Source organism: Mesoplodon mirus (assembly GCF_964341445.2).
Source record: "Mesoplodon mirus genome assembly, chromosome: 8".
Lineage (NCBI taxonomy): Eukaryota > Metazoa > Chordata > Mammalia > Artiodactyla > Ziphiidae > Mesoplodon > Mesoplodon mirus.
In genome coordinates this window covers 101,993,882-102,008,462 of record NC_138984.1, presented here as the reverse complement: position 1 = coordinate 102,008,462, position 14,581 = coordinate 101,993,882, and the positions used below count along the sequence as shown (strand labels likewise).

At 40.4% G+C, this 14,581-nt stretch overlaps 1 protein-coding gene across 2 annotated transcripts in view; it reads left to right on the top strand.

Annotated features, from left to right (window-relative positions):
- The window catches only part of CNTNAP5 (contactin associated protein family member 5), a gene marked incomplete at its 5' end in the record, with an annotated part of 904,555 nt that overhangs the window by 793,298 nt on the left and 96,676 nt on the right, over window positions 1-14,581 (top strand). For both annotated transcript variants that reach the window (XM_082630066.1, XM_082630065.1), the window contains one exon: window positions 1,062-1,286. In XM_082630066.1, coding sequence (XP_082486192.1) covers window positions 1,062-1,286 — 225 coding nt within the window. The remainder of the gene's footprint in view (window positions 1-1,061; window positions 1,287-14,581) is intronic.

Here is a 14,581-nt window from a genome sequence, read left to right as displayed (position 1 = left end):
TAGAGGCTTCCCTTCCCAATGGTGATGGCAGATCTGTATCCTCTCTGTTGTGCTGTAGGAATTGTTTCCCATGGGAATGCCTATTTGCCAAAGTCTTTGCTCTTTTTTGGAATTGAAAACCAATTCCCTAGATATTTAAAATAATTGAGTCCAAATGGAAAGGGAGGAGAGATGAATTAGGATTTGGGGGTTAACCTAAACACACTACTATATATAAAAGAGATAACCAGCAAGGACCTACTGTATAGCACAGGGAACTATACTCAATATTTTGTAATAACCTATAAGGGAAAAGAATCTGAAAAAGAATAGATACATATTATGTAAAATTGAAAAAAATAAAAATTTTCAAAAATTTTTTCAAAACCTAAAATTAAAATTTCAGGTGCTGTACACCTGAAACTAACAAAATACTGTAAAGCAACTATCCTTCAAATAAAAAAAAATTGAATAAAATAATTGAGTCCAGGAATTGGATACCTATGCCTTTCCTACTCTTTCCACAGATTTCCTCTTCTCCATTTCCACGGGTCCTCACAATTTACCCAACACCATAGAGAATTACTTTCTTTCCCAATGTACTACTTTCAGTAGTTTTGAGCCCACTCAACACCCTCCTGAGCCATGAGAAAAACATAAACCAGAATTGTTAGGATTTCAGTTTTGAAAGTAAGATAATCCTGATGCAATTTCTCTCTACTATGCAAGAGGCCAGGACATCTCCTCTTTGCTTCTCGAGAAATCAGCCGGGCATGTGGTAGTTATTCCACAGATATACGTGAAACTGGTCCTACACTTCAGAGTGCACATCTGAGCTCTCTCTTCTAGCCACACAACCTTGTTCAAGGTGCTTAACCCTGGCAAGCCTCATGTTTTTCATTTGTAAATAGATGTGGTGATTTCTGCCACTTCAAAATTATTGTGGGAAGCATATTCTATAATTCATGTAAAAACTCTCACACAGTGACCGATGCATAGGAAACAATAAACAAGCAATGATGGCTCTCCTGAATACTCGACCAAATATTTTAATGTGTGCTTTCCCCTCTGATATTTTGCAGAGGTTTCTGCTGTCTTTGAGGCTGGCACTTCAGTGACTTACATGTTTCAAGAACCCTACCCGGTGACCAAGAATATAAGCCTGTTTTCCTCAGCGATTTATGCAGATGCAGCCCCATCCAAAGAAAACATTGCCTTCAGCTTTGTGACAGCCCAGGCACCCAGCCTTCTGCTCTGTATCAACTCTTCTTCTCAGGGCTACCTGGCTGTCCTGCTCTGCAAGAATGGTGAGTTCTGTTGGCATGAAGCCTGATGGAGTGTTATTCTGTGCTGGAGGGCCAGTACCTGCCCTCCAGAGCTCTGCATAATTTCAGCTTTATGTGGTCCCACCTGGGCAGTGTCTTTCCAGATCTCCAGGCCAACCTTTGATTGTGCTTTTCCTTTATGAGTTGAAATTGGTATTCAGGAGCCGTGTGAATTCACTGCTGGAGTCTCGAATACATTGACTTTAATTTGTTTCAACTGTGTAGCAGTCATTATTATTTAGTCTGTGCTGTAATCCATTAAGTGTAAAGGAGAAGATCATCAGCATATCTGAATTTCAGAACGACACTCGTCACATATATCCTGTCGTCTTTGCTGCAGGATCCTTTACTGAGGACTGTTAAAACAACTGGCATAAATGCAGGCTGTATTAATAAAAGCTGACTGCCTAGGTCTTAGAGAGAAGTAGTATGTGTGAGTCATAACCTTGTGAAGTATGGGGCTGGGTGCTGAGAATCAGATTTTGGAAAGAATGTGGACAAAAGGAAATATGTGAAGATTAGAATGATCTAGGGGCTAGAACCCAATAGTACAAGGACCGTTGAAGGACACCAGTTTTGATGGCTGTTAGCAGAAGCCAGGTTTGCTCTTCACACTACGTAATTCTACCCTGCAGTGATGAGGACAGTTTATGTAGTCACGACCAAGGACACTCAGATCAAACTCCTAGAGAACAGTTGGAACAGGTGAAGAGGGCAGATGTGGACATCTCTGTAGTATGGTCTCAAAGAGCACTTTCCTATGATTGAGAATTTCTTTGCCCCTCTTGTAACTTGCTATATAATGAGATGAGTTTGGGCCTTTGAACCATCCACCACAAGGATGGACTATGGCACTGGCGGGGAGCATACGGGAAGCTGGGGATACACAGCACACACTGTGCCCTCTCTAGACCTTATGTGGAAACTTTAGAAATTTCTCTTGCTCTACTTTTACTTGGGTTTATTCTTCCTTGTGTCATCTTGTTTTCCAACTAGGTATGAACTAGATAATGAAGAATGATATGTGGGCCTCAAGCAAGGTTCAAAACTGGTGGGCCTGTGGGTTGAATCGGGCCTGATTTACAATAATAATAACAATGGCTAACTCTAAAGGACTCATTCATCCTAAAAGCAACATGGAAGGGAAGAAAAAAAGGAGATAGAGAAACTAGGATAATGAATGGCCATCCAAGACTGTCTGGTCTTGAAAGACTCTCCAAGAGAAAAGGAAAACCTTATGGGTTATTAGACCTCTTATTTATCAGCAGAACTCTGTATGATTAGGACCATTATAGCAACATGTCAGTTTTTAACTCTTGTCCCTAAAATGTCTCTGTAAGGTCAATGAGGCTGGCTGAGGACACTGAGACATGGATTAACTGATTAACCTAGGCCAGCCAGCCAATTCATGACACAGTTAGGGCCAGATGCCAGGTCTCTAGATAGTCAGCCCAGCAATCTTTCCTCTAAACTAGATCATCCTGCTCTGTTAGGACTGGACTATAGTCAGATGGTTACAGAGCACTGAGTTGCCAGATTTCCCCGAAAGCACCTTTTGGGTGTGGTTCTGCAGGATCATGCTTATGGTTACAGACTGTGTAACAAAAATAACTATATCACATTACATATATATTACTCCGTATAGTCTATTATAATATAGATATTCAACTCTATGCTGGGCACTATTCTAATTAGTACAGGGCACTTAAGCCTCACAATAATCCTGTGCTATTACTGGTATTAATAGAATCAGTATCTTAGAGTTGTAGAATCTAAGGCATATAGGCAGACATTAAATAACTCACTTAAAATCCCACAGCAAATAAGGAGAGAGCTGGGATTCAGTCTTCCCTCCCCAAATCTAATAGGTATTCTTGACGATAAGGGGTAAACTAAGTGTTATTTTTTGAAAGACAGCATACTTTAAATAACTTTAATTGGGAAGGCATTCTTTTCTTTTTTTTAATTGAAGTAGAGTTGATTTACAATGTTTTGTTAGTTTCAGGTGTCCAGCAAAGTGATTCAGTTATACGTACATATATATCTTTTTTTTTTCCAGATTCTTTTCCCTTATAGGCTATTACAAAATATTGAGTATAGTTCCCTGTGCTATACGGCAGGTCCTTGCTGGTCGGCAAGGCATTCTTGAATTCTGCCTTAAACTTTATTTTCTTATACTTTAATGCCTCACTTAGTTGAAGGCTCTACCTGACCCCATAGGCATTTACATGTTTTAAACCCTGGCTAAATGCAGGAAACAAGGAGATACTTGTGCCTTGTTTTTTGGTTTAAGGTTAGATCTCATGGCTAGTGTAAAAGTACAGGTCTTGCAGCTCAGTCTAAGATACAGGAAATGGGTGTCCAAGCCGTGGTTAGTAATGGGGTGTCCCCCATCCCCTTACTCAATCTCAGAGAATCACTATCCCTGCCCACCTCGCCCTACAACGATTGCTCTAGGGACCTCTTGTTGTAGTAGGTAGTGCTGGGGGACTCAATGATTGAGGATGCTGGACTTTTCCTACCATCTCTTTCTCCTATAGAGACACAACTAAGATAAGTTCTCATTCAGTCAGTCTTCTGTTGATTCTCTGGGTCATTGATTCTCTGGTCATTAGTCCCCCTGCACAGGATCAGGAGACTGACAAAAGTAAGCAGGGTACAGGATACTGTGCTCTCTCAACACAATCAGGACAAAGAGAGACTCAGACACTACCTTAAACTCTTTGAAAGATAATCTAAATACATGAGGGAATCCAGTTGCCCAGATTTCTCAAGCAATCTAACTAGAAGTTAGATTTTGCCTAACTTGAAGGATCAATCTCCTAGGAATTCAGAGATTACAACAGTAGAGTAAAATGCCTTGTGCGACAGTGAATTCCTTGTCATTGGAGGTCTTTGAATAATAACTGCATGATGATTTGTTGGAGAAACCATAATAAGAATTCCAGCAGTGGATGACAGAGAAAAATAACCTCTTAGTTTCTTGGCAAGTCTTAGATTTCGTGATTCTCTGTTCCTTTCCTGTGTTGTCTTACATTTATATTTCTTTCTGCTAGGGCTTTATTTGCAGACTTAGAAATGCTTCTATAAGGAGTTAAGAAGTGGTATGCTTTTAAATTTTTTTTTATTTTATGTTGGAGTATAGTTAATTTACAGTGTTGTGTTAGTTTCAGGTGTACAGCAAACTGATTTTGTTACACATACTCATATATCTGTTCTTCTTCAGATTCTTTTCCCATTTAAGTTACTACAGATTATTGAGTATAGTTTCCTGCACTATACAGTAGGTCCTTTTTGTTTATCTATTTTATATATAGTAGTGTGTGTGTGTTAATCCCAGCCTCCCAAGTTATCCCTCCTCCCCGACCTTTCCCCTTTGGTAACCATAAGTTTGTTTTCTAAGTCTTTGAGCCTGTTTCTGTTTTATAAATAAGTTCATTTGTATTATTCTTCTAGATTCCACATATAAGTGATATCATATGATATTTGTCTTTCTTCGTCTGACTTCACTTAGTCACAGAGAATAATACCTGTCTCCTTCATAAAGCTGTTATTAAAAAAGATGAGTTAATATGTGCAAAAGTGCTGCTTCTACTAGAAAATACTATATATATGTACACAATTATAATTATTGCAACTTTGTAAATAGTAAGCCAAAATAGTCACTGGCGCAGACTTTTATTATTAACCTCATTTTGCCCACAGCAACAATATCAATAAAAATGATCTTATTTCTCCAGAAAAAAAAAAAAAAAAAAGAAGTGGTAATCTTAGAACTTGTTCCCAGTACATTCATAGTATTAGGTCACTGACCTAATTGTCAGTGAAAAATATGGGGGACACTGAATTGTAAGGAACTAGAAATATTTCTAACACAACTTTGATACATTTCAGTGGAAAATATACCTCTGAAAATATTAATGAAAGTAAAGAATACTTACAGATTGAAAAAAAAAAAAAGATTAGGAGGGCAAAGACAGTAAAGAGTTAACTTGGGAAAGTCTCTGGAAGGGATTTAAAAAAAAAATTTCTTGGAGTATAGTTGATTTACGATGTTGTGTTAGTTTCAGGTGCACAGCAATGGAAGGGATTTTATAATAAGATTGATTCACACCTCTCTGATGTGGAGGGAAGAGTTTTCTCTTAGCACAGCTTTCTTAACCTTTCTTTGATTTAAGACACCTTTGGGAATCTGGTGGAAATTAAGAGAGGGTTACTGTTAAAAGGAGCCTTTTTTGTTCTCCCCAAGAGGAAGAAAATGCCCACGGACACATCATACATAAAATGGCTTCAATTTCAGCACTCTTGGTTAAGAAGCCAGGGTGTGGAGACATGGCTTGCAAATATATTTAATAAGGCGGCCCAGGATGGAGGAGAAAGAGCAAAGGGATGCAGAGCTGTGCTTGTGAGTCTCTCCCTGGCAGGGTTTGATCTGGCAGGTTTGGAATTCTTCTTTGTCCTTGATCATTGTTCTTGAATTTTCTCCAATTGGACATTCAGGTTAAGCTACTGCTGTCTTTTCAAATGAAAACAGGTTCTTCTTAAAGGAAGAAAAGGATTTTAATTTCTGAGATGGAAGAACAAAGGCAGAAAGGGAGACATTTTGGGGTCAGAGAGTCCTTAGGAAAGAGAAGGCAATTGTGCTTCAAGAACCTGGGGTTTGGGACCACAGGCAACTTCTCAGAGGCATGGCAATTGGAGGAGAAGGGGCCGTTGAAGGAGGAAAATGGTCTAGAGAAGGAGATAAGAATGTTCAAAAGAGACACAACTTTCAGAGCATTTTATTGAGTGATGGCTCTGCCTTCCCCACAGTATGGGGCAGCTCTCCTTCATGCTTGTCAGTTAACAAATATTCACAAATCATCTTCCATGTGGAAGGCACTATTTCATGTGTGGGAGAAACAGAGATAGACTGGATCCTGTCCTTCCTTTAAGGAATCTAGTCTGGTGGCAAAGATAAAAGCAAGTAAGGCAACAATGTATCATCAATACTAGCATAGAGGTCTGTTCCAGGTAGAGTGAGCAAGTCTTTCTGGAAGGGAGGATCAGAAAATTCTTAATGGATAGTGACCCTTGAATTAGTCCCTGAAAGATAAGTCAGTGTTCTCTACCTGGATATTATATTTTTTTAAAATAAAATAAGTTGTTTCTTTGATTGTTCCTCATTTTCTCCTTTTTATTCCCATCACATACAAAATATGATTTTTTTTTAACCAATCAATTCCCCTTTCTACTGTTTTATCATCTGTCCTTCTTGGCTCCCTGATGGTAGAAATAAAAAAAAAAAAATTAGAATCTATGATCATTCTAAGACCAGCAATTGAGGGTGAAATCACTTGGGTGCAAAATCCAAACAGGATTCCTGGTCACCTTCCCTCGGTGGCTCCTTAGCTGCCTTCCAGCACCAAATGGTATGTCTGACTTTGCTTCAGCATTTTCTTTTTATGTCTTTTTTTTTTTTACCATATATATTCATAAGATTCACTGTCTGCATTTGTGATTGCACATACCTTGGAGGAAATAGTGATGAACCCAGACACTTCACCTTCCTGTCACTTCATCAGGAACAGACTGACTCAAGGGAGACAGGGATGAAGAGGAATCCAGAGAGGGAGTGTCTTCAAAGTACAATCCTCAACAGCTGTTTTCTCACCAGAGACCTTCAAAGGTTCACACTGCCCCCATCATTCTCTCTCTGACCCTGACATATGCTTGAGATCCTCAGAGCCACAGAATCCTGATAAACAGCCTGAGAAAAGCATGCCTCGGAAGGCATGTCTCCTTGGCCTTACTAAGCCCTGATCACTTTCGTCTCTGGGCTTGTATCAAACAACACTTTGCTGCTTGGAATTTAAAATTCCCATGTCTTTTGCTAGCACCCAGACTTTGTTTAGGTTGGTTCACTTCCTACATTTCTGAGCTTTCCAATCATCTCTTGCTCAGGGATACTAGGCCCTGCTGGACTTCTGTCCTCCACTTCACAAGAACATGGCTATAACACAATGTGACCTTGAGAGGTCACCTTTCCCTCTAGAGGAAGGACAGTGATATGGGCAGAAGGAAATGGCATCCCCAGTATCATCACTCAGTTAGTCCACCAAGCTGAGGGGTGGGCGTGAATGGAGAAATGCAGGCATGATGAGTAAGACTGGATGTCAGTCATCGTTTCTCTTTCCCTACTCCTTGTTGTGGGAGGTCCTTTATTTTGTGGTGTGCTCATAGGTCCTTGATGATTACTGTGGACTGAATCATGTCCTCATCAAACTCATATGTTAAAGCCCTGATTTTATTGTGTCTGTATTTATAGTAAGAAGGTAATGAGGTTAACTGAGGTCATAAGGGGGAACCCTGGTCTGCTAGGGTTAGTGTCATCGTAAGAGGAGACACTAGAGCTTGCTCTCTCTGTCTCTCTGTCTCTCTCTGTATTTCCATCTCTGCTATGTAGAAATACAGTGAGAAGGTGGTCGCCTGCAAACCAGGAGAAGAGCCCTCACTAGAGACTGAATTGGCTGGCACCTTGGTTTTGCTGGCCTCCAGGACTGTAAGAAAATAAAGTTCTGTTGTTTGGGTCACTCAGTCTACAGTATTGTGTTATAGCAGCTCAATCAGGCTAAGACAAAGATCAAATGGAATGATGCAAGAGGATGTGCTTCATAGATTGTAAAGTACAAAACACGGTGTATATTTTCTTATTGATGATAATAAAATAATATGAATTATCTGCATGCTTGGGTGATCAGAGCATGTGTGTAAAGTGCAGGTTTCAGGGTAACTGGGATGCAATTTGAATACAAAGAGGGCATAAACTTTGCCCATTCCCTGGAGGCAGAGCAACAAATGAGGGGGACATTCCCCCAGGAAGGAGAAAGATGAGATATAGGGTGCCCACCCTGCACATGAGCTGCTGTCACTAGGCACAGGCAGCAGCTTTTGATGTACAAAAACATGACATGGATAAAAAAAATTTTAAACCTTAAGAATGGCTTTTTTCCCAAATGCCCTCTGAATCAGACCTTTGGGAACTTGTCTGATGTTTCCAAAATAAGACAGAGAAAGAGGTGGGGGGAAGAGCAGGGTATATGCAGAGGACTGATGAGCTGTTGAAGGTGTCTGTTCCCTGCAAGGTCAGGCTCAGCAGGACACAGCTGGGGTGATGCAGTTAAGCACTTGGGAAATGCCCCCCTTCAAGTCCAACCACTCTGACTATGGAGTAGTTTGGGCAGCATGTGCCAGCATCAAGGAAACCAAAATAGGGGGACAGCAGCTACTGACTCGGTGTTCCAAGCCCCTGAGAGAAGGGTGGTAATCAAAAACTAGTATGGAAATAAGGTGAACAAAAATAACAAAGTACAATTCAATCTATGAACATCAATTGAATACCTACTGTATTCATTGGCTGGGGCGCCATAACAAAATGTCGCAAACTGGATGCCTCCATCTACAGAAATGTATTTTCTCACAGTTCTGGAGATTGAATGTCTGAGATCAGTGTGTCAGCAAGGTTGGTGTCTGGTGGGAACTCTTTCCTTGGGTTGCAGACATCTCTTCTGTAAAGAACATTCTTCCTGTTAGATCAGAGCTCCACCTTTATAACTTCATTTAACCATAATTACTTCCTTAGAGGCTCCATCTCCAAATACAGCCACACAGAGGGATAGGGCTTCAACATATGAATTCGAGGGGGATACAAACATTCAGTCCCTAATGCCTATCATAAGCTGGATGCTATCCTAGGTGCTGAGAATAGAAACATGAATATAGTGTAGTTGGCTTCCGGGAGATTCTTGAGGTTAGTTTCCATATACAATTGATCTTTGTAATGTTAGCATCTAACAGAGTACCTAGCACATAGTTGGCCTCAGTATTCTTGGACGGAATTCTGTATTTTGAATCTAGTGGGAGAAGGATCTATATACCTAGTGTGGGAACACCCTCCATGCTCCATGAAAAGACTTTATAGGATTACAGTGGGGCCATATTGGGGAGAGAGGGCAGCTCCTCCCAGGGCATCACAAAAGACACCATAGTGAATACGCACATGAATATAAATTCTGTTAATTGAGTAGAAATGTCCTTAAAAATGTTCTTCCTGAGATTTTGCTTTGTCCCCTGTAATACACGTGTGAGAGGCAGTGTGTTTGGGCAGTGGGGTTCTGTGGAGCTGGCTTGCTTTGATTTTCTTTTCTGAAGGCCTTTAAGGTCTTCTCACCTTGTATTTTCCCAGTTTAAACAACTCTTCAGAAATGTTCCAGGAATTGAGCAACTGTTTGTTATTGCAACAAGACCGGTTGCTTACAACTGTCATGTGTATGTAGTGTGATCATCATGAGAAATTATCATCTGCTTTGCTGGTAAGGAGAGAAAAGGCCTGCACTCGGTGCCTTGGGTTCTTCATCTGTAAATTTGGGATAATTGTAGCGGTCAAGGGCCTCACAGCAGTGTTGTTAAGGATTAATGAAATCCTGTTTCTAAAGGGTCTTAAGGAACTCAGATGAAAAATGTGGGATAAATACAAAGAAGAGTTATTACAAAACAGACCAAAGAGGTGGCTGGTGACTAAGCCACCTTGATTTTTTTTTTAAGCCTGGTGGAGAGGTTGGGGTGTAGGGGTGCTGAATATTTAGCTTTTGGACTAGAACTCTAATTAGAGGCTTAAGGATTAACAAAGTATTTGAAGTCTGTGTGAAGAAAGCTTTTCTCAGAATAAAAGACATGTTTTTATTCTCCTTTGACCACTTGAGCTGTAAATACTTTTATCTCGAGATGTGGAACAAATTCAGCAGAAGGCCACAGTCCAGGGCACGTTCAGTGTTCTGTGCTGGTAATTGCCTTTTGTGCAACAAGTCAGGCTTGGATTATCATTATTGCTCTTCATTTAAAGTTATTGAAAATGTGTTTCCACTTTAATAAGTAGCTTGACCTCTTGATACCTAGAAATGAAGGCTCTGAAAACCGGATCCTCTAGCTAGCACTGCAGTGAGGTTCTAAACCTTTAAGTCCAGTTTAAATTCCTTCCACCACCCACAGGAGACTTCCCTCGACCTCTTAGCTAGAAAACAGTTAATAGCAGCCAATATTATAAAGTGTGTCATGTGTGCCAAGCTGCAGGTTTAGCACTCTGCATATGTTCATTCATTCAATTCTCACACAATGGCTATGGAGTCAGTGCCAACATTTCCCCATTTTACAGATGAGGATACTTAGGCACAGAAAGGTTAAGTGACTTGTTCAAGTTCACACAACTGAGCCAGTGTGGCAGAAAATTGAACTCTGCTAGGCTCACTCTTTATCTTGTAAACTATTCTCTATGCTCTGACCTCTCCATGTATTGTGTGTACTACTCTCGTGGAACCTGTCAGTTTCTCCTTGGTGTTTGCGTTAGCTTTCACATAGTGTGTGTGTTCTGTTTGGAATGCCATGTTCACTTCACAGTGCTTAGCTTATGGAACCCTATTTAAAAGGTGGGCCAGACATGGATGGACCTAGGGATTATCATATTAAGTGAAGTAAGTCAGACAGGGAAAGACAAATATCATATGATACTGCTTATATGTGGAAACTAAAAAAAAAAATGATATTAATGAACTTATTTACAAAACAGAAATAGACTCACAGACGTAGAGAATGAACTTATGGTTACGAGAGGAGATGGGGGAGGGATAATTAGGACTTTGGGACTAACATATACACACTACTATATATAGAACAGATAAAAAACAGGACCTACTCTACAGTACAGGGAACTATAGTCAATCTCTTATAATAACTTATAATGGAAAATAATCTGAAAAAGAATATATATACACATATATGTGTGTATATATGTATATGTGTGTATGTGTATATATATATATATAACTGAATCATTTTGCTGTACACTTGAGGCTAACACAACATTGCAAATTAACGATACTTGAATTAAAAATAGTAATTAAAAAAATTAAAAAGGTGGGCCAGACAGAAACGATGGGTCAAAATACAAGTGCTAAAACCCTGTTGGAATATTTAGAAAAGCATTGCTAACCAAAGAGGTTGCCAGATATCTCTTATATTTGGCACATTGCACTGTGGTGCACATTGAAGCACACAGGGCTATCGAGTGGGAAAAAATAGCATTCCTTATTGACGCCAATTTCTGCAATGCCAATTGCAGGGACTAGCTCAAGCCCCCAGCTCTGACACTAGCCAGCTAAAATTGGCAGTCACTCTCAATTGAAATTTTGAAGTGAAATAGCCCATGGGGGAGTGCTCCTTTCTCAGAGCAAGTGAATTTACAATGATTAATAGGGCTTAGCAAAACTTTAGGGGTTCAGAAAATTCACATGTAACAAAGGTGTGTTCTTACTTAAACATGGAGGATGAAGGCACAAAGTTATTGTCACTCTCTTCTTAAACTCCTCCACTGTTCATAAAGAAATTTTAAAATTTTAAAAAGTTGGAGCTCAAAATGACAAAGAGGACAAATGAGAGAGCTTAGGATGGGTATGAAATAACACAAATTTTTGGAAATTGGGCAACAGATGGAGGTGAAAGCTGCCTTCATTCAGGTCTCTTTGAAGGCATGCTAATGAATAGGAATCTTGGGAGAGGTTCAGACCTAGGATGGTTTGTGCACCATGGAGGCTGTGTTGAGACATGAAGTTGGGGGAAATAAGGCAGAGTTTGTACAGGGAGCTGTTGACCTTGGACCTACTTTTCTGTGTCCAGCCAGGGAAGAAAATTCCTTCTCTCCTCCATCTCAGGAGACCAGAGACTTATTGTGTAGCGTATAGAAATTGAACCAAAAGTGGTCAAAGCTGTGGGGGGCAGGGTTGAGAGAGATGCAGGGTTAAAGGTAGAAATAAAGTGACACTCTGTACACTGGGCGCTGCATCACTAGCCTTATTTTTTGCCCCCTTCCAAGAGCTCTATAGTGAAGGTTTTCTTTCTGCATGCAAGAGATGGGAAGATTTTTTTTCCGTGAAAGAACTGAACAGCCCTATTAAAAATATATGTAATTACTAGAATTTTAGAGATGCTCCCACTAAAAAAAAGTTTATCCATATCATCACCTGATAGGGAAGCCCATTTGTTGAAAAAGTCAGCCCATGCACATGGAATCTACAGTCCAATTTGTAATGCCGCAGTCATGAGTCTGAACAGGTAACAAGCACCATCAGATATTTTCATCAAAGCTCCAAGATGAAGGGTAAAGAGCAGAGTGAACAAACACAGATAATTAAAGAGAACAGGGATAATGCAGGAGGCATAAGAAACACTAAAGACATATCTTCAGAGAAGTGGGAGGATATAAGAATCCAGGAAACAAGAACATGGTGCTTTAAAATAACACTGGCAAGCCATAAGAAAGAACTCTCAGAAATGCAACAGAGGAAATTTTTAAAAACCTGGAAAATTGGAAGATAAAATTTGAGAAATGTCCCAGAAAGTTCAGGAAAAACACAAAAAATCAGCCAGTAGGAGAGCAGAAGAGAAAATCAGAGGGCCAAACATGATGTTTCAATGTCCAATAGGATTTACAAGAAAGAGAGAATAGATGTGGGGAGCAGCCATTAGCAAAGATGTAATTGAACACACTTTATAGGATAAAAGAAATCTGATATAAAATTTTGCTACTCTACACAGTACTATGAACAGTAGAAGACACACAAAGACAAAATCCTAAATCTGCTAAAGACGGAATCTGGACTCGGACTAGCATATGACTTCTTAACAGAAACACTGAAAGTTCAAAGATAATAGAAATGCATATTCATAATTCTAAGGGAAAATGGGTTTCAAGCTAGAACTCTATGCTTGCTCTAATGATCAGTCATATATCATATGGAGAAATAAAACTATTCATACGTAAAAGGGAAGACGTATCTCACATCATCATTTAAATCTTCCTTAGCACCTTTATTTTATTTTTTTTTTTTTTTTTTTTTTTTTTTGCTGTACGCGGGCCTCTCACTGTTGTGGCCTCTCCCGTTGCGGAGCACAGGCTCCGGACGCACAGGCTCAGCGGCCATGGCTCACGGGCCCAGCCGCTCCGCGGCATATGGGATCCTCCCAGACCGGGGCACGAACCCGTATCCCCTGCATCGGCAGGCGGACTCTCAACCACTGCGCCACCAGGGAGGCCCCCTTAGCACCTTTATTAAGACACTCCTTGATATGCATATATTAGTTATTGAATGCTATGTAAGAATCACCCCCAAATTTAGCACCTTAAAACAACAAACATCTATCACCTTACAAAGTTGTATGAGAGAAAGTGGTGAGTGAAAGTGGGAGGAGGGAAGGAGGGGAGAGAGAGAGCGAGAGAGATTGATAGCTACACAGAAGAAGACTACTTCAGACAGAAATCAAAATCTTTCAGAGCTTTCCCAACTAAAACTTGGCACTTGCCATCTGCATCATCAAGGGTGAAGTCACTAGCCACTGCAGTCGTTGACCTTCAACACCCTCTGAAAGGAGTTCAGGGTGATCAGGAATGAGGCCTTCCGCGCTCTAGGAAAAACTGGCAGAACAAGCCTTCAGAAAGTTAGATGTTTTCAGGTGAAGATTCTATCAGCCCAATTCTTGCATCTTCTTATATCTAGAAAAACACTAAAATTATTATTGGTGACATCTGCTCCTTGTGACTAGCAGCAAGCTCTGTCAAAACGTGTGCTTGACTGCACATACCCCCTTCACTAAAATCACATATATACTGACCTTCCCCCCTACCTCTTCGGAGCAGGTACTCAGAGCTATCTGAAATGCTGTCTGCTGGACTGTTGTCCTCATTTTGCCCCAAATAAAACAACTCACAACTCTCAAGTTGTGCATTTTTTTCAGTCAACAGCCTAAACTCAGCAAGGACACCTAGTACCATGTGATGTGGGAGGACATTGCATATGACTCCTGGCAGTGGGTCACTGGGGCCACTGTAGAACCTTCCCGCTACAATGTGCTTCACCCAAAGAAAGTAGTGTTTAAAAAAGAAAGGTATGGGATCCAGGAAACTGGTCATCTGACACAGAACAGGAAGGTAATTTCAGAATAACAGCATGCAGGAGTCCCAGTAAGCAACCAGTGTCAGCCAGTAGTTCTCAACTGGGTGGGATTTTGCCCCCCAGGGAAACTTTGGCATTATTAGGAGACATTTTTAGATGTCAAGATGAGAGGTGCTACTGGTATATAGTGGGTAGAAGCTAGGGATGCTGCTAAACAACTTAAAGACTCAGGACAGTAATCCCCTCCACACACATACACACAGAATTATCTGGTCCAAAATATCAGTATCCTTGAGG